We start from the raw sequence: 20,160 nt of genomic DNA on the forward strand, positions 1-20,160 counted from the left end.
AAGAGTCATTATTTTTTTCACTGGAAGGATTGCTGCCACAAATAGCTGTGTGAATTTAGCTGAAGGGGAGATGAATCACAACGAAAGCTTTCCTAAAAACAAAATCTTAAGAAGTGACATTTTAAAGACATTGACGAGAGTTAAGTGTTCAAAATGTAAAAAGAGTTCAGTTTTATTTTTCAATGTATTCAGCTAATCTTAAAAGAAAAACCCTCAACATTGTAAAACTGATTTGGTTTGGTAAAGCCCCATATTTGTTTATTCTCAACATTTTTGATAAGAAAAACAAGGAGTGCCTCTTAACGTTCTAGGTCAAAGTACAGGTGTGCTGCTGTAGAAATTGCTTTTCGTGTTTGGGATGAGGGGTGGAGTAGCCTTTGATGTTTGTCCCCACCTTGATTACCCTGCCTGATACAGCATCCCTGTCCAATACCTAATATACACAGAGAGAAGCACAAAGGAGAATAATCATCATTACAGACGGGATTGTGAAATGTTGTCGTGCCTCTTCAGTGGTGTCTTTAAAATATTCTGTGTAATTAGTTCTCATGAAAGCTGCTGGGTTGACAGCCCTATAAACTGACATCTTCTATCCACAAAATACCTGCAGCCCAGGCAGTGGTAATGAAAACTTCCCTGTGTTGTATACCTTACTTCTCTTCTGGAGGGAATAACCTTTAGAGGGAGGGAAAGGTTTATTATTTTCTGTTCATTTGCACAGTTGTTCAAGTTTATATGGTGTTTTACTGACAAATCAAAAGACAAAGGTTCCTGAGTATGTTGCATCCTGAATTCACTTTACATGACCACCCAGTCTTCATCAATTGCCAGCAATGGGTGCTAATTATGATGGTGTGATAGAGCAGGGGTTCTCAACCTTTTTCTTTCTGAGCCCCCGTCGCCCCCCCCCACATGCTATAAAAAAACTCCCAAGGCTCACCTGTGTCGCAACAACCAGCACTGGCATTCGGGGGTAGCAAGCAGTGCAATTGCCTGGGGCCTCATGTCACGGGGGCCCCTAGGAAGCTAAGTTGCCCAGGCCTCGATGCCAGTCCCAGGTGTAAGGGCTCGGGTGTCAGCCCCATATGGTAGGACTTCAGGTTTCTGGCTTGGGCCCCAGTGAGTCTAATACTGTCCCTGCTTGGTGGACCCCCTGAAACAGGCCCCCCCCCCAGGGATCCCTGGACCCCTGGTTGAGAATCACTGTGGTAGAGGACAGTGCTACTTGTTTGTTTTGCGATATGGGCAGTTGCCATTAAGAGCTAGACTGAGACCACCAGCTCTTCTCACTTCATAGAGAAACTCAGCCATGCTTCTCCAGCCTGGGTCAGATTTGAACCACATTCCTAGAGGTGAAAGGCTCTGCTTCTGAGACTCAGGATACATCCAGTACTCCTTTGGTAAAGTGCCTTGATATATATCTTGGCATAATATAGATTGTTGTTGGAACGACTAGGAGAGCTAATCATTTTGCTCTTAGTACTGTTGTTAAAGCAGATTGTTTTTCTTGTTCATGTCAGTAGGAGTTCCCTAACCTTTGAAAAAGAAAGTTACGCCCACTTCCCTTAGTGCCACCATCTGAAAGTGCACTTCCCACCATGTCCTCTAAAAAAACATCATATTTTAAAATAAAGGGTTTTTAATATATATAATATGCAATTTCTGAGCCTACTGCAGAGGTATTCCACTTACAGGAAAGTGGCAATAGCTTCATACAAGGGATACAGTGCTTACATTTTGGTGCTTCTCAGGGATGTCTCTGGGTCATGCGGCATGGTGTTCTTGTTGAATTCTTTATTTTGGGACACTTAAACTCATCAGTAATTGGAAAGTGACTATGACTACAGAGAAAATAAAGACCAAATGTAAAGCCCTTTGACTGTTAATTATTTCATTGCTATGCATCTGTATCAGCCCTGTTTCCTGCTAGTTATAAACAAGATTGTGACTTAAGCCACAGCCCTTGCAGGAGTGGGTGTTGCAGAGCCATCCTGCAGCTCGTGTCGCAAGTAAGAAATTTGGCAGACTTTAGCCAGAATTCCTCCTAGAACTCCCTGGGATTATACTCTGCCAGACCAGCTCCACCACCTTTAGGTAGGAAGCAATATGCATTTCCTCCTTTCATCTCAAGGAATCAATTTTGAAGCACTTAGAGGAAAGTGATCAGGAACAGACCACATAGATTCACCAAGGGCAAGTCATGTCTGATTAAGCTAATTGCCTTCTATGATGAGATAACTGGCTCTGTGGATGAGGGGAAAGTGGTGGACATGTTGTTCCTTGACTTTAGCAAAGCTTTTGACAGTCTCCCACAGTATTCTTGCCAGCAAGTTAAAAAAGTATGGGCTGGATGAATGGACTATAAGGTGGATAGAAAGCTGGCTAGACCATCGGGCTCAAGCGGGTTCCAAAGAGGATGGAGCTCAACTGTTCTCAGTGGTAGCAGAGGACAGAACAAGGAGTAATGGTCTCAAGTTGCAGTGGGGGAGGTTTAGGTTGGATATTAGGAAAAAATTTTTCAGTAGGAGGGTGGTGAAACACTGGAATGGGTTATCTAGGGAGGTGGTGGAATCTCCTTCCTTAGAGGTTTTTACAGTCAGGCTTGACAAAGCCCTGGCTGGGATGATTTAGTTGGGGATTGGTCCTGCTTTGAGCAGGGGGTTGGACTAGATGACCTCCTGAGGTCCCTTCCAACCCTAATATTCTATGATCTGTGTCCAGCCAGCCTCTTCTGGTCAGTCAGAGATATGATCCTGCCCTCGCTGCACTCCCTAGTTTTGAGATGGCTAGTAGTTGCACTATTCTATCCATGCTCAAGTAAAGCACTGCAATGGCCTCTGTATAGAGATGCAAATGAAGGGTTCCTGGCACTCTTTTGCTTCTCCCATTCTATATACAGCAGTGCATGTCCAGCTCCAGTGTGGCCCTAAAATTAAAAACCACGTGGAAGGAGGCAAACAATCTGACTTCATCTTGGAATAGTGTTTGCAACTAATCTGTAAAACTAGTTTCACCAGCTGACTTGTACAAAGACCCACTCCTTCCACCAGACCCAGAAACTTAAATTAAAAGACAAATAGACTGAAGTAGGGAGATGAAATAGTGTAATCAAAAGCGATCTCTTTCTCTAAGCCTTCCAGTGCATCTTACCTTTTTAGTAGCAAATCCTCAGCTGATGTAAATTATCATAGCTCCATTGAAGTCTGCTCCTCTGTCTTCTAGATTGTAAATTCTCCAGGGCAGGTTCTTCTGTCTTGATATTTGGGACTTGCGCAGAATTGAGCGCGCACTGCAATTAACAATCAGCAAATAATAATAATAATTAGGGCTGTCGATTAATCGCATGAATTAACTGCAATTAACAGTAACATTAATCATGATTTAAAAAATGCATTGTGATTAATCGCACTATTAAACAATAGAACACCAATTGAAATTTATTAAATATTATGGATATTTTTCTACATTTTCATATATATTGTATTCTGTGTTGTAACTGAAATCAGTGTATATTATTTTTGATAATTTTTACAGTGCAAATATTTATAAACAAATATTTTTCAGTTCACCTTGTACAAGTACTGTAATGCAATCTATTTGTCATGAAAGTGCAACTTACAAATTAGAATTTTTTTTGTTACTCAAAACTCAAAAACCATGTAAAACTTCAGAGCCCACAAGTCCACTCAGTCCTGCTTCTTGTTCAGCCAATCACTAAGACAAACAAGTTTGTTTACATTTACAGGAGATAATGCTGCCCTCTTCTTATTTACAATGTCACCAGAAAGTGAGAACAGGCATTTGCATGACACTTTTGTAGCTGGCATTGTAAGGTGTTTAAGTTCCAGATACGCTAAACATTCGTATGCCCCGTCATGCTTCGGCCACCATTCCAGAGGACATGCTTCCATGCTGCTGCTAGTTAAAAAAACCAAACGTTAATTAAATTTGTGACTGAATTCCTTTGGGGAGAATTATACGTCCCCTGCTCTGTTTTGACCGCATTCTGCCATATATTTCATGTTATAGCAGTCTTGGATGATGACTCAGCAGAAGTTGTTAAGAACACTTTCACTGCAGATTTGAGAAAACGCAAAGAAGGTACCAATGTGAGATTTCTAAAGATAACTACAGCACTCGACCCAAGGTTTAAGAATCTGAAGTGCCTTCCAAAATCTGAGAGGCATGAGGTGTGGAGCATGCACTCAGAAGTCTTAAAAAAGCAATACTCTGATGCGGAAACTACAGAACCCAAACCACCAAAAAAGAAAGCTGCTTTGGATTATTATTGAGCAGAACCCCTCATCAGCATGGACGTGTGTCCCCTGGCATGGTGATGGAAGAACGAAGGGACATATGAATCGTTAGCGCCTCTGGCACGTAAATACCTTACAACGCCAGCTACAAAAGTGCCATGAGAACACCTGTTTTTACTTTCAGGTGACGTAAACAAGAAGTGTGCAGAATTATCTCCTGCAAATGTAAACAGACTTGTTTGTCTGAGCAATTGGCTGAACAAGAAGTAGGACTGAGTGGACTTGCAGGCTGTAAAATTTTACATTGTTTTATTTTTGAATGTAGTGAGGTTTTGGTACATAATTCTACATTTTTTTAAGTTCAACTTTCATGATAAAGAGATTGCACTACAGTATTTGCATTGTGGATTGAAAAATACTATTTCTTTTTTTTTTTACTGTGCAAATATTTGTAATCAAAAATAAATATAAAGCGAGCACTGTACACTTTGTATTCTGTGTTGTAATTGAAATTGATATATTTTGAAAATGTAGAAAACACCCAAAAATATTTAAATAAATGGTATTCTATTATTGTTTAACAGTGCGATTATTCGCAATTAATTTTTTTTTAATCGCTTGATAGCCCTAATAATTATTAAAATGAACAGGCAACTTGTTTTTCTGTCTTCCTGTGGATCAGTGGGTCACAAACTTTTGTACTGGTGATGCCTTTCACATAGCAAGCCTCTGACTATGACCCCTCTTATAAATTAAAAACACTTTTTTATATATTTAATACCATTATAAACGCTGGAGGCAAAGCTTCAGGATGGAGGCTGACCGCTTGTGACCCCCCCTCCCCCTCGTGTAATAACCTCGTGACCCCTTGAGGGGTCCCGACCACCAGTTTGAGAACCCCTGCTCTAGATCTTAATAGTTTATTAAGTCAAAGCATGAAGAGAGAAAGGAGGTGGGACCCATGTAATGTACATAGGAAACTTGGTTGTGACTTCGGAGCAGAAAGTGATTTCATAAGTCTCTAGCTTTTCCATCAGGTTGATTGGAATGTTTTTTGGGGGTTTAAGGAAGTAAAAGCTCCAGTTGTAGAGTAGACATGTTGCTAGTTCTAGGGGAAATTCCATTGCCTGCATTATGCAGGAGGTCAGACTAGGTCAGGGATCTCAAACTCAAATCACCACGAGGGCCACATGAGGACTAGTACATTGGCCCAAGGGCCGCATCACTGACACCTTTTCATATAAAGATACAAAAGCCTGGCCCCACCCCACTCCACCCCTTCCCCAAAGTCCCCACCCCAACTCTGCCCGCTCCATGCCCCTATTCCAACCAAATCCCCACCCCTGCCCCACCTCTTCTCCGCCGCCTCCCCTGGGCGCGCGGCTCCCCCCTCCCTCCTGGAAAGCCCTAAGAGCCTGGAGGTAGGCAGAGTAGCAGGGACACGGTGTGCTGGGGGGGGAGAGGGGGTGGCGTGTGAGGGGAGCTTGGCAGCCACAGGAAATAACTCCAGGAGGAGGGGGGCGCGGGGAGCTTGGCAGGCCGCAGCAAATAACTCCGTGGGCCACGTGTTTGAGACCCCTGGATTAGGTGATCACAATGATTCCTTCTGGCCTTGCGGTCTATGAATCTATAGTTTAGTGAGACAATGGCCACAAATGTAGAAAGCTTCAGTTTCACGAATCGAATACCGTATTCGTGCCATTATTGCAAATATACAACCTCTCAAAATAACAAATATCAAAAGTCTCTAATGTCCTTCTCTTCCTTCCTTCTCTTTTCACGTCAGTGATAAAACCTAACAAAGTCTTTACTGTGCATTGGCATTGAACCTGCATGTCCATGAAAAGCTCTGTCCTTGAAATAGTTTTGCTTTTATGAGGCCTGCTTTTAAGTTCTTGTCATCTCAAAATGGCGGTTCCAGAATGTTGGCACTCAGCGTACACTATAGTTAGCTGGTTTACTGTGCTTTTATTACTATTTTTGATACGGTCTCTTTCATGTAATTGTTTCTGAGTGTGTTGGGTTATTTCATCGTGATATACAATTAAAACATTCTCTTCGGTCACACATTGTGTTATCGCCATTCATTAATTTGACAGTACAAAGGTGTGATTCATATTGTTTCAAGGTTTGTTTTGAAAAGCTCTAGTTAACATTGGGCATATCATCATAGCGTACCTAGCACAGAGACATTAACACGTGTGAATTTTGGTGACAGATGTGAAAGTGGTGCCAGCCCAGATTTCATGTGGCTGTTTGAAGTAAATGTTTAATGAACAGAATATTTTGTCAGGCCATTATTTTGTTCCTATTTACATAACCATTAGTTCTGCTTATGGGCTGCAAAATATGTTGAGCAGTTGAGGGAATTATTTTTTTTTATACCCTGTGACAAGTTTGCCTGAAGACTTTGTGTCCATAGTGACGCAGCCACTGTTGTCTGGTAACTGTGTGGAAATATTGTCTATTTAAGAAGGACCACTGAGTCGACTTGTTTGGATTTGTCCAACAGGAAAAATGTATCGTGTAGTCAGTCACATAGTGTCCTGTCATTATATCCTTTGCATCTGTCTGGTATAACACTGCCTGACTGAGTGCTGGTGGAACTTCCTCTCACTGGCAAAATCCAGCTGTGGTGTGTGTGAATCTCAATCCTGTGGAAATCACTGGGCCAAATATTGCAGTGACATACATTTTGGTGGCATTGGCCATATATTGGATGTAAGTGGTAAAGTAATGTAATTTGCACCAATGTGACATTCATTGGGTGTGGAAAATGAATGTAATATACATACCAATGAGAAGGAATGGGGTGTGTATCAGGCAAAACAATTAACAAGAGGATGTACAAAGCAGTCACGCAAACTTGTCCTACATCATCAGGTGAGCGCTGATCCAGAAACCACACCTTTTAGGTCTGTTATGTTTTTTAAAAAATTACTTGATTTTTACCCAAATTTGGTAAACAGAAAGCTGAGTGCATTCATACCCATAGATCACTGTTACTCCTGACCTAGGCGCTGCTCCATCAAAGCACTTCAGCATGTGTTTTACATTAAGCATATGAGTAGCCCCATTGGCTTAGGGGGACTTACATGGTTAAAGTGAAGCAAGTGCTTAAGTACTTTGCTGCATCTGCATTTCTAGGGGTGGACCCAAACCCCACTGAAGTGAATGAGAATGAGAACAGGCCAGTCAGCCTCACCTCAGTCCCTGGAAAAATCATGGAGCAGGTCCTCAAAGAATCAATCCTGAAGCACTTGCATGAGAGGAAAGTGATCAGGAACAGCCAGCATGGATTCACCAAGGGAAGGTCATGCCTGACTAATCTAATCGCCTTTTATGATGAGATTACTGGTTCTGTGGATGAAGGGAAAGCAGTGGATGTATTGTTTCTTGACTTTAGCAAAGCTTTTGACACGGTCTCCCATAGTATTCTTGTCAGCAAGTTAAGGAAGTATGGGCTGGATGAATGCACTATAAGGTGGGTAGAAAGCTGGCTAAATTGTCGGGCTCAACGGGTAGTGATCAATGGCTCCATGTCTAGTTGGCAGCCGGTATCAAGTGGAGTGCCCCAAGGGTCGGTCCTGGGGCCGGTTTTATTCAATATCTTCATAAATGATCTGGAGGATGGTGTGGATTGCACTCTCAGCAAATTTGCGGATGATACTAAACTGGGAGGAGTGGTAGATACGCTGGAGGGGAGGGATAGGATACAGAAGGACCTAGACCAATTGGAAGATTGGGCCAAAAGGAATCTGATGAGGTTCAATAAGGATAAGTGCAGGGTCCTGCACTTAGGACGGAAGAACCCAATGCACAGCTACAGACTAGGGACCGAATGGCTAGGCAGCAGTTCTGCAGAAAAGGACCTAGGGGTGACAGTGGACGAGAAGCTGGATATGAGTCAGCAGTGTGCCCTTGTTGCCAAGAAGGCCAATGGCATTTTGGGATGTATAAGTAGGGGCATAGCGAGCAGATCGAGGGACGTGATCGTTCCCCTCTATTCGACATTGGTGAGGCCTCATCTGGAGTACTGTGTCCAGTTTTGGGCCCCACACTTCAAGAAGGATGTGGATAAATTGGAGAGAGTCCAGCGAAGGGCAACAAAAATGATTAGGGGACTGGAACACATGAGTTATGAGGAGAGGCTGAGGGAGCTGGGATTGTTTAGCCTGCAGAAGAGAAGAATGAGGGGGGATTTGATAGCTGCTTTCAACTACCTGAAAGGGGGTTCCAAAGAGGATGGCTCTAGACTGTTCTCAATGGTAGCAGATGACAGAACGAGGAGTAATGGTCTCAAGTTGCAGTGGGGGAGGTTTAGATTGGACATTAGGAAAAACTTTTTCACTAAGAGGGTGGTGAAACACTGGAATGCGTTACCTAGGGAGGTGGTAGAATCTCCTTCCTTAGAGGTTTTTAAGGTCAGGCTTGACAAAGCCCTGGCTGGGATGATTTAACTGGGAATTGATCCTGCTTTGAGCAGGGGGTTGGACTAGATGACCTTCTGGGGTCCCTTCGAACCCTGATATTCTATGATTCTATGAATTCTTTCCGTCAATTTCAGTAAGCTTCGTATCTGACCCTTATGTCCCTATATACCAGTTACTTCTCCGAACTTCCAGTGAAATGAAATGAAGAGTTCATCTGCCAGCTAGTGGAAATTTGTGGGGCTCACGACTGCCTCCTCTTATGTATTTCTATTTGCTAATTTCCTTGATAAATCTCCTTTCTTGCCCCTTAGCGTGAAATCCTGGCCCCTCTGAAATCAATGGGAGTTTTGCAATTAATTTCAACTGGGCCATGATTTCATGGTATGTAAATTCCATGCACTTTACATATCCCTGAATATCCATATGGTGCATGGTAGTCTACTTTGCCTCTTTCTTTCTTACAGCCAGTTCTTTGACCAGTTTACCAGGCAATATGTAATTTGTAAGTACATTGCCATTTACCTCTTCTCAGAATTTGGTTTACCAGGACGCAACAGGATCATGTAAGAACATGTCCTACAAACACATAGTGATGTGGCCCCAAAATAAATTCCAAAATTTCTAATTTTCCTACAAGTTAGTCTTGCAAGACCACAAATGAGTATTGTAAAATTTGGTATTTTTCTACTAATTTTAAGACTAATGGCGTATTAGCAAACCTAATTTATGACAACTTTGTAGTCATATTATAAGATGTATTTTTGTTTGTTTTAGATTAATTAAAGAAAGTAATGATGTTACCAAGGTTTTATTATTATAATGCCCAAAAGTCTTCTAGATGTTTTAAAAAAAAAATGAGAGACACATTCCCTACGCTTAAGAATTTACAATTTAGATGAAAAAAAGGTGAGATGAAACCAAAGGGAATAGAGAACTACGTGCACAGGTTACAGATACAAGCTCATGAGTTACCTGACTGCCCAGCATGTCTTAGTTAAAGAACACCACACTACCATTAATTGAATGCGGGGGAGGAGGGAGTTCAATAGTTTGTGTTTTATTGTTTTAAAATTAAAACCACTTTGCCATTTTAAAAGACAAGTGTAATAGGAAACATTCTTTTAAAAGGACGTTATCAAGGGAGTTTTCATAATAAAATAATTATTTTACATACTTATTCATGATATCCCCCGGACGCTTGAAAATGAAAAAACTCCTTCCCAGTGCCCTCCCTGCCCCCCTTTTCACTTGCATTCTGGTTTGTTGTTATAGGGTTACTCATGAGTGTTGTGCTTTTTGGCATTGATATATTTTTCAGAAAAAAGAGAATTGAAGCATTTGTTTTGAAAAAAGAAAAACACATTTAAAGAATTACATGGACTTTGCAAACAGATATAAGAAAATGAAAGGTAGGTCAAATTTCAGGCCTACAAACCTGACAGTGTCCCTTTCATTTTAACATCGATGCTTTATTTGACAAAAATTAATGATTCTTGTAGTGTTACGTTAAGCAATGGCAGACAAATGTAAAAATAATATTGTTAATCTTAATAGCTGTTTTTCTTCTATTTCTTCTATGTTGTTTTTAAACACCAATGAATGGCTGCAAATGATAGCCTGATTAGACATCTCCCTTTATTTGTGTAATCTGACTACTTTACTTACAGTTTTTTTTTATGTGATAGTTGCTGAGAAAGTGCTTAAAATAAAGTATCAGTGACTAAAATACAGATGGTCTGTTAAGGACCCAGAGAATTTTTCATTTTAGCATCAGCGTTTACGTCTACCTTTCATTTTATTTCACCAAAAAGCCCTCGTTGAAAATTGGTGTACAAGGTCTTAGTTCAGCAACGATGGGGTGTGTGTGTGTTGGGATTTTTGTTTAACAAATTTTAGGTGGCTTATCCATTTGTTAAGTTACCAGAGAATAAGAAAAATAAATGCTGTGGATTCATGTAAGGGCTGGATGGATGATTTGTAGGGCACAACTACTAGAGGAATGAGGGGAATTGGGCATGAGATGCCTTCCTCTCCAAACTTAGTGCCAGAGCAGGTGATCAGGCATGAATCCCCAAGTCTGTGTGAAGACCCAAGCAATCACTCACATTGCTTGTGTATTAGGTTCACCCTGTGTCTGATTCTGTAACTGAAAACTGGTTTCACACTAGATTTGAATGTGTTTTGGTTTTTTTTAATAATCATCCTAATATTCAGTTCTAAAAGGCACTGTTATGTGTCCATATGTAATAGTTACTCTTCACATGTGTAGCTACTGTGCATGTGAATGCGTATTGTACTGTCGTATTATTTATCTTTTATTTCAGTAAAATATGAACAGTTGTTGACACAATTGCCTTGTAGTGGTGCTGAAACTTTGGCCTTAATGATTTTATGTATTGACAAGACAGACTTGTGTCAGTGATTGCTGGAATGAGGCCTGTTGAATTTAGAGCTGTTAGCAGAAGATTCTTTTCTTAAATACATTTAGATAACATTAAGGGCCTGACTTATACCACCAAAACCAGCAAATTCAGAGTTAAGTCTTCTCACTCCATCTTTAATGCACAGTAATGTGTCTGGCTTTTCCAGCACCGTATGGTACAGGAGATCACAAACTGTCCTCAGAACCCTACAACACCTAGGCAAAAAGTTTATCACATGGCTGCTCTGAACATTCCAGGTATGTCCATTTACAGTGCGTGCCCCTGCTGTGCTGCTGGATGTTCCATGTATGTCTTAACATTCCATTGATTTCAGTGGAATGTTAATGGATGATGGCAGCGCAGGTGTGGTGGAAAACTAGCAGTGAAAGGGGGAAAAGTAAGGATGCCGTGAGAAGCTTCAACTTTGAATTTCCTCGCTTTTGTGCGTATGAGTCAGACCCTTAATGTTGTTTTAATGTATTTTTTGTGTTTAATTTTTAGTAAAAATTTGAACACGATCCAGGCTACAGAGGTTGCAGTGGATAAGAAGTTTAAAAGCTTTGGTTCAAGATTACAGGAGACTGCAAGAAAAGTTAAAGACATGGAAATGAGGATCAAGTGACAGGATGCTATTTTCCCTGAGAATACTGAAGATTGTAAAGCATTGAGAAATCGAATTCATGATCCTGGAAATCAAGCTCAGATTAAAATATGTCAGGTTGGTAGGGGTTCCTGAAAGTTTGGAGTTAGGATAAACTGAGATTTTTTTTTGATCATACATTGTGAAGCTGCTGTGATCTGGGGTAGATGGTTTGAAAGTTCTTCTTCTACCTATATTATGATTTAGTTGGGGATTGGTCCTGCTTTGAGCTGGGGGTTGGACTAGATGACCTCCTGAGGTCCCTTCCAACCCTGATATTCTATGATTCTATGATATACCATATACCTGCAAAAGCCAACCAAGCAAAATTGGCTCTTAAATCTGAGTTAGTATTTGTGGTTGAAAAATCCCGTTTTATCCACATTAAAGTTATTCTTTTTTTGGCATTAGGTTGCATATTTTATTTTAATACAAGCGTGGAAAATATTGCTCTTGATTACACATTTCTTTATCCTGCCACTCTGAGGGCTTGCTGCAGAGACCAGACACATGGCACACCATGACATTTCTAGATAAGATATATACAGAATGCACCCAAATGGTGGAAGAAATGGTTTCTTGTTCAGAAGACTCTGATTCATAGTGAAACCATGTTTGTCAAATGTAAACTTCAAATGGTTACTGCCATTAAGATGAAATTACTGTAAATTCACTTAAGTGTTGAGTTAGTCTGTAGTTCAGTTATATGGTATTTATGCTGAGAAGTTGTGCAACAGGAAATCTAGCCTGAAGTTTAGGGAGCACTTTGGCAAACAAAGGATTAGCTGGGTGTTCATGGTCAAAGTCATTGGTTAGGCTTAAATTCTGAGAGGACTACTGGCTACACCCAATCTGAAGTTCTGTAGAGTAGAAGTGTACTTCGTAATTTTGGTACCTTTCCTTTTATATCTTGGGCCTGAGTCTGATACATCACTTATGCCAATGTTAAAGAGGCGCACTACAAAAGGTTTTTTTTTCTCCTGCTGATAATAGCTCACCTTAACTGATCACTCTCGTTACAGTGGGTATGGCAACACCCAAGTTTTCATGTTCTCTATGTATGTGTATGTATATACATATCTTCCTACTGTATTTTCCACTGCATGCCTCCAATGAAGTGGGCTTTAGCCTACGAAAGCTTATGCTCAAATAAATTTGTTAGTCTCTAAGGTGCCACAAGTACTCCTCGTTCTTTTTGCTGATACTGAATACCACTCTGAAACCTGTCAGGTGTAACTCAGTTACAATCCATGTTGTTACACTGACATAAATGAAAACAGAACCAGGCCTTGTGTATTTTTTTAGTGATCGCCTTTTGGAGGAATCCCTGTTTTAAAAAGTGGTTTTCTATTGAGTTAGCAGTTCAGTATTTTGTGAACTCTTAAGATGGGCTTTGTCTGGAAAGTGATTGTAAAAATGGCATTTTCTTCTTCAACCATTCTGTACTCTGTGTTTATTCAGAGTCATATCTGCTGTCCTACTGACAAAAATAAATTTTGTTACTTTCATGTTAGTGTTGCAAAACTATTAGAGAGACAAGGTGGATGGGATAATATCTTTTATTGGGCCAGCTTCTGTTGGTGAGAGAGACATACTTTTGAGGGCTCCTCTGAGTTATATATATTGGCTTGTTCATCATCTGTAGTTTTGGTCCAAAGTTCTGGTTGCAAGTATCTTTATTACTGGTGATGAGGCATGAGCCAAAAAAGAATCCAATTTGTCTCTCAGACCCAGGCTAGGTTTGCTGGACTGGTGGTTAGAAAAAAATCTTTTACTTGTTAGGTGACCAGTTGATAAGAAAGGCAATAAACCTGGAATCCCACAATTACTATTTTTACAGTTCATTTTCAAAGTGTGATTGTACTTTATTGCACTTTGGGTTACATATCAGGATACCAGCAGGGATTCTGTAAGTTACTTTACTTTGAAAGCATGGCAAAGTTCCAGGTGAATTTACAGTGGGGGCTTTCAGTGAAGTTCCCATTGAAAAGGATCAGTAGTTGTCAGGGTAGTGGAAGTAAATTTCTGGTGTTAAGTTATATATTTGTTAAGTTATACGTTCTGTGTCATGCACTAGCGTATGATGTATTTATAAGAAAATACTACCAATGTCAAGGATAACGCATGGTCCTTTGTGGATGGTGCAAATGACTATTAGGCTATCCTAGATACATGATTCAAGAAGAGCCAAAAAGAAAAGCTCTACATTTTGTTTCTATCATACTTAATTTTTGAAGCTGATCCAAATATATGTATATTGAAATGAGCACTGAAATTCTTGGTGGTGTGTGCCAGAAATATCACTAAATAGAAGCCTGCTGTCTTACCAAGGAGGAGACCCACTGTAATTGATAATGAAAATTGATATGCTTGGTCCTTTCTTGAGAGAGAAGGGTTTTCATGAGCATCTCATCCACAGAGTGCCATTGCTACTCCATTTTCTTTTCCCATGCCATCACTAAGCACCACTATCAGACTAACTTTGTCACACGTTCTTTCATCTGTCAAGATGTTGGACGGCCATGTAATCATATCACTCCATTGGCATGACCAGTCTGTTGGGAAGGCAATGGGGCCAAACAGATTTAGGCGGCGACCAGATACGAAGGGGTTTGTAAAATCCATTGCCCTCCTGCTTTAAGCTTGAGAGATCCTGCTGCTGTTTGCTTTTGAAAAGAGGACAAAATTATCTAGTAATATTTAAAATGAAGCCAAGAGTTATTTCTAGATGCCTCTCAAGGGATTTTGTGCCATCTGAAAAAGCATGAATATAGGAATAATTGGAAAGAGTATTAAGCGGATTTAAATTTTGCTGACTTTAATACTTTTTTTCACCAAAATACTCTTTGAGCAAGTAAATGGCTTAAATATGAAATCATACTGTAGGGCTAGACTGTATATTTAAATCTGCCGAGTAAGGGGCAACAAGTAGCCGCGCTGCCCCAGGAACAGACCAGAGAATGAATTGTGACTTTGAGTCACCATTTGTTTAATGGTTCCCCCACTCCCACTCCCCCGCACTTCAGCTCTAGTGGGGAAGTAATCCACTATTAGTATGGGCCCGTGGTAGATCCCCCTCCACAGCAACTCGGTTCTTTTGGCCGGCAACTTTCCACGGGATAGTCAGGGCTTCCCCTGTTTTCCACCCACCTGCACAGTAGACTGAGTAGCAGTCCCACAGAGGCTGCTCAGCCCCCCACGCTCTGCCCCATGAAACAAGGAACCTGTGCAGGGGGCAGGGACCCTCATCCCCCCCTTGCTCTCTTGCATTAGCTTTAAGATTAATTGTTTAGCAAATGCGAAGCATATAAAATTCATACTACAACACATGTATAGAAATTATAATGGATACATGAGGAATTTCAAGACTGCTTCTCTTGCAGTAGTTCAAACTGTATGTACTGTAGTGGAAAAGACTACAGTATTCCCTACCTCTTGTATTCATTTTTCATTGTCTCTTTGAGAGAGTCATTTTCCTATAAATGTAATGATTTAATATTATTGAAGTTTACAGGAATCTTTCCTCAATCAGGTTTGCGTACTTATAATTTCTATGCCATTAAAAAGATACTCAAAATATTTTCATGATGTTTCTTAAATATTTTTTTCATTTCTAGCATCTTGGAATCTTGAAAATAAATAACAATGCATCCTTAACTCATTCTTTCCCCCACCACTCAATATGTATATTTCTTTGTTATCATACTGTTGTTCCTAAGTGCTGCTATTGGTTTTGTTTTTAGGGAAAAAACCAAGTACTGATGCATCAATTTTGACAAAGCTCAAAGAAGAATTTTACGAAATTCATAAATTTTAAAAGAGAACTCTTTAGGTCAGCATTATGAACTTTTACACTGGCTCTTCAGCAAATCACACAGGATTGCATTAATTATTTCTCAGTGTGATTTCAGTCTCGGCAGATCATTATCTGTAATCATAAACTGAATGCTCAGTGTACTGAATGCATGTTACGTTGTTCTATAAATTTCACTGTCACCTGCCTGCAGAATATTTTTGTTGCGCTATTTTGAGATTTCAGAGTTGGTGAAATCCTGTCAGAGTGACACCTGACCCAAGCTTTGTACAGATGCTACTCAGTAGTGCAGTGAGGTCCTGTCTTTAGCAAATGACTGTACTATTTCCTTGTTGTTTTCAGTCTTTTGCAGTTCAGGGCCTAGGATCTTGAGGCTGCTCTAGTACTTTACTCGATTGCTTCAGAATGTAGCAACGCAAACCTGTCAAGTGTCTGCTTCCCAGCATTTTCTTGTTTTTATTGTTTGCTGCTGAGAACAAGTCGGTTCCTAATTTACTGGCTTTTATCTCTTGAAATGTTTCTTTGCTATCATACAAATATAGAGGTTAACTTTAATTTGTTTTTGAAAAATGGGTGTTCTCGATTTATAAATAATACTGTTTCTCTATTTCATTGTAGGCATTCGACCTCCGATCATGAATGGGCCCATGCACCCACGCCCTTTGGTAGCTTTGCTGGATGGCAGGGATTGTACAGTAGAAATGCCTATTCTGAAGGATGTAGCCACGGTGGCATTTTGTGATGCTCAGTCCACACAAGAAATTCATGAAAAGGTAAAACATTTTAATCACACTCCTGGTTGGCAAGTATAATATAAACATTTTTACAGTTACAAGAGAACATGTACATTATTATGTAAGTGACAGTATTTTGGTTAACAGTTGAAAAGATACCCAAATTGGTCAGGAATTAGGCAAACTTCATATAGAGGGGAAACAGAGAATAATACCTTTATTCAAACACAGTGAAATATAGCCCTGGGCACCTTGCCTTAGATGGGACATTGGCCTTGTGTTCATCCACTACATATACACCTCTACCCCAATATAATGTGATCTGCTATAATGCGAATTCGGATATAATGCGGTAAAGCAGTGCTCTGGGGGGTGGGGCTGCGCGCTCCGGTGGATCAGTGCCTCAGCGTGTCTGGCTCCCACACGCCGCTCTGAGCAGCGTGTTAAGTAAGGGTGCCGGGCCGGGGCAGATGGGTTGGATAATGGGGCCACGGGGGGAAGGGGAACAGGGGTCGATTCAGACATGCAGGGGCAGCGCGGCGGGGCTGTGGCGGGGGGGCTCATGGCTGGGAGTTCATGCCCCAGCCTGGGTGCCTGTGACCGGAGGGAGCAGGTCCATGCTGCAGCCCCGGCCCCAGCTCCGTGCTTCCCGCTCCCTGGCCCCTCCACCGGGCTGGGCGGTTTTGCTGCAGCCGCTGCTTCGCGCAGCTCCTGCCTCCCTCCCGTGCCCCCGCCTGAGACCCTCTGCCCCTACTAACAAAAATGATTTAGTTTGCAAGTTTACAAACATTTTTATCCTAAAGGAATAAACATATCTTTCCTCGTAAAATTTCGAAGCACATTTCTTTGTATACTCTAATCCCTCTACCCCGATATAACACGGTTTCACCTATAACACAGTAAGATTTTTTGGCTCCTGAGGACCGCGTTATATCTGGGTAGAGGTGTAGTAGAATTTCATTCATAGAGAGAATTACAGTAGCTGAGAAACAGTATGTATATTGTAAATATTAGTATGATAGCATATAAACTGAGAACTTACAAAGCAATAAAGATTGCCCTCTCAGCCATAGGTCCCTCAAGCTTTGAGTGGGTGCCTCATGCACTGAGAACTTAAACTGCAGTAAATAATTGCTGAAACAAATTTTAGCAAAAGGTTCATTAGTATTGGGGTTGGGTGAATAAGCTGCTATTCCGATTCAGGCATTCCTATCAGCCACTTCACTGGACTCCCCCAAAAGTTCAAGAACCTGTGAAACAGCCTGGGGAGGGGAGGCCTTCCAGGTTTGTTAAGAGACAGTTATCTAGGGCTGTCAGCTGGCTTGTATGCCTGTATTCCCTGTTGGGGGACTGGTGTCATGGTAAGGTCTGCTCCCCACCCAAGCTCCCTTGCATTTTCTAGGGGAGGAGAACACCTCACTCCCATATTTCAGGAGCAATAGGATGGGGAAAACCCTGCTGCTCTTGCTCCTCACTAACAGACCAGGGCCTCATATGACCCATATTGCCAACTTGGGAACTAAGGAAACCTTATCTTCCAGCTACCAAAAATCGGTACCATGTACAATGAGCATGGTAGCAGAGGAGAACTAGATGGGGAAACGGGGATTCACCCCACAAGGATGTCTTCCCTCCTTGCTCCCAGAAGATCAGAAGGAGGTATAATGGCAGGCTAGTGCAGGCTCACATGCTAACTTGATGGACAGGCCAGGTAGGTGCAGTTAAACAAGTGTTTCTTTGTCTGCTGCAGTGAGCTTCCTGATGCAGATGGAGCTATGTGAATACAGAGCTGAATATGTCCCAAATGTTAGGGATTTAGTCTGTGTATTGAATTGAGCTAATGTTCTTGTGCCTCTGCCAATATATTATTGGTCTTGTCCCTGTCCAATTATTGTAATATTTAGGCATGTGACAGTTCATGGCTCTTTTTTCAAATGTTAGATAGAAACTGAAACCATCACTGAACTATTAACTTTATTTGCTCCACATTCTTACAAAATATAGCACTGATAAACCTTTAAAAGGCAAGCATTTTTATGTCGGAAAGACCTAATCCTCCCTCAGATGGCTATATATTAAAGACAGCTCTTGAAAGTACAAGCAATAATAGTTTCCTTTCAGTTATTAAGTGAATGACTTCTATTTTATGCAGTGCCTTTCTGGTATAATCAAATCAACCAACTGTTGTGTTCATTATTTCTTTGGCAATCAGATTTCTATTCAAAAAATGATTTTTGTTGTTTTAAACTCTCTTGAAAATTAGAATTTATAAAGGAAAGCTTGATGATATCCTTAAACATAGTGGACTAGCTGTTTCGTAACTATATGAAGAGAAGTCTAAAGGATTTTTTATGTCTTATCAACAGTACAGACTTGTAGTCCTCATTCTTATCATGTTTATGGGAAATGTTCTTTTTTTCCTTATGGAAATGTTCAACAGAGGAATGGCTACATACTCCTCAAGTTCTATAAATAGTTCCTCTCTGTTGTGGATTCTTGGACTTCCTGTCTTGCTTTTAAAAGTCATTGTACCGTAGTCCACTGTTGTCAGAATCATTATCAAGAATTATCTTAAATATTGTTTTCCTGCACTATCAGTGTTGTCTTAGTTCCTCTGACTCAGTTCCCATTGATTTTTTATTTTTATTTATTTATTTATTTTGAGATATAAAGGAATCTTAATATGTAGTGAAGAAAGAGAAATAAATTCCTCATTCTAAAAAGGAGACCCCATTTCATTTTTCTGAATGTCCTTTCTTCAATATGCAGTTGATTTCCCACAGAGTAGAAGCCGCTTTAAAAAAAAAATAGTATACTTCTGGAGGAGTTATCTTTTAATAAAAGATTATAAATTATAAGTCAAGGGTCCGAGCTGATGAATTTTTAGTCCTGACCAATGCCCATTAAAGTCAACGGGAGTTTTTCTATTTACTTGAGTGGTCATTGGATTAGGCCCTTAGTGTACACTCACTCTCTCTCCTTATGCAGAATCAATGATGTTTTGGAAGAAAGGGATAATATCAACTTAAATATGTCCCAAAATTTAGGTTTTGTGATAAGCTTTTTTCAACAATAATCACATTTTACAAAACCCTAAGACAAACAGAAATGATGTCATGATTCTTTTTACTTCCCATTGAAACAAATAAATATTTCCATGTAGTGTTTGCAACTCAGACATTTCAACACAGTGCAAGTACATGAGAACCTAAAAGTGTAATTGACTGGAAACTACTAGAAACAAATATGAGATTTACCATTCTGACTTCTTTGGATGATTTGAGAGAAATGCAGAAGAATAAAACAACATCATAAATATTTAAAATGCATTTACATTTTTAAATTTTATTTAATTTTTAAGGATCTAAGAGCTTAATTGTGACACGCATAAGGCCATTTCTTATTTCTTAATTTAAAATATATATTAACCTGACCAAGTTTGAGGGTTTCCTATTTTTATGTACATCCATATTTAAAACACAAAGAAATGCATATTGCTTTAAATTTATTTTAAATTGTCCTTAAAAAGTTCTAAACTCCTCATTTTTGTGTCCTACCTTAAGCCATCTTCATAGGAAGTTAATAGGGGTAATAGCTGGATCCAATTGATAAGGAGCTAGGAGGAGATGTTATGGGCAAAGAACATAACTATTCTTTAGACTTCATTTTTTTCTAGATAACAGCAGTCCACCCTTCAGTTGGACATGGTTGTTTATGTTGGCACCTGCAGTCCTCGTACCTTCAAATGATTTCTTAACTAAAATGCAATCAATAGAATCATTGACCTATAAATGCCCTTAATTTCTCCAAATTGGAAGTCTCCTACCCAACAAAAACACCCCAGGGAAGAAATTAATATA

General features: G+C 40.2%; 1 protein-coding gene across 17 annotated transcripts in view; it reads left to right on the forward strand.

Annotated features, from left to right (window-relative positions):
• CTBP1 (C-terminal binding protein 1) overlaps window positions 1-20,160 on the forward strand; it is a 431,872-nt gene that overhangs the window by 364,492 nt on the left and 47,220 nt on the right. For 12 of the 17 annotated variants that reach the window (XM_084626461.1, XM_084626458.1, XM_084626459.1 and 9 more), the window contains one exon: window positions 16,185-16,339. In XM_084626461.1, the coding sequence (XP_084482587.1) occupies window positions 16,185-16,339 (155 nt within the window). Of the gene's footprint in view, window positions 1-10,007; window positions 10,099-11,613; window positions 11,831-16,184; window positions 16,340-20,160 lie in introns of those variants that run through there. The other 5 variants (XM_084626450.1, XM_084626451.1, XM_084626465.1 and 2 more) reach the window with 2 other exon arrangements.

The sequence above is a fragment of the Lepidochelys olivacea genome, assembly GCF_965140295.1.
Source record: "Lepidochelys olivacea isolate rLepOli2 genome assembly, chromosome: 4".
NCBI lineage: Eukaryota > Metazoa > Chordata > Testudines > Cheloniidae > Lepidochelys > Lepidochelys olivacea.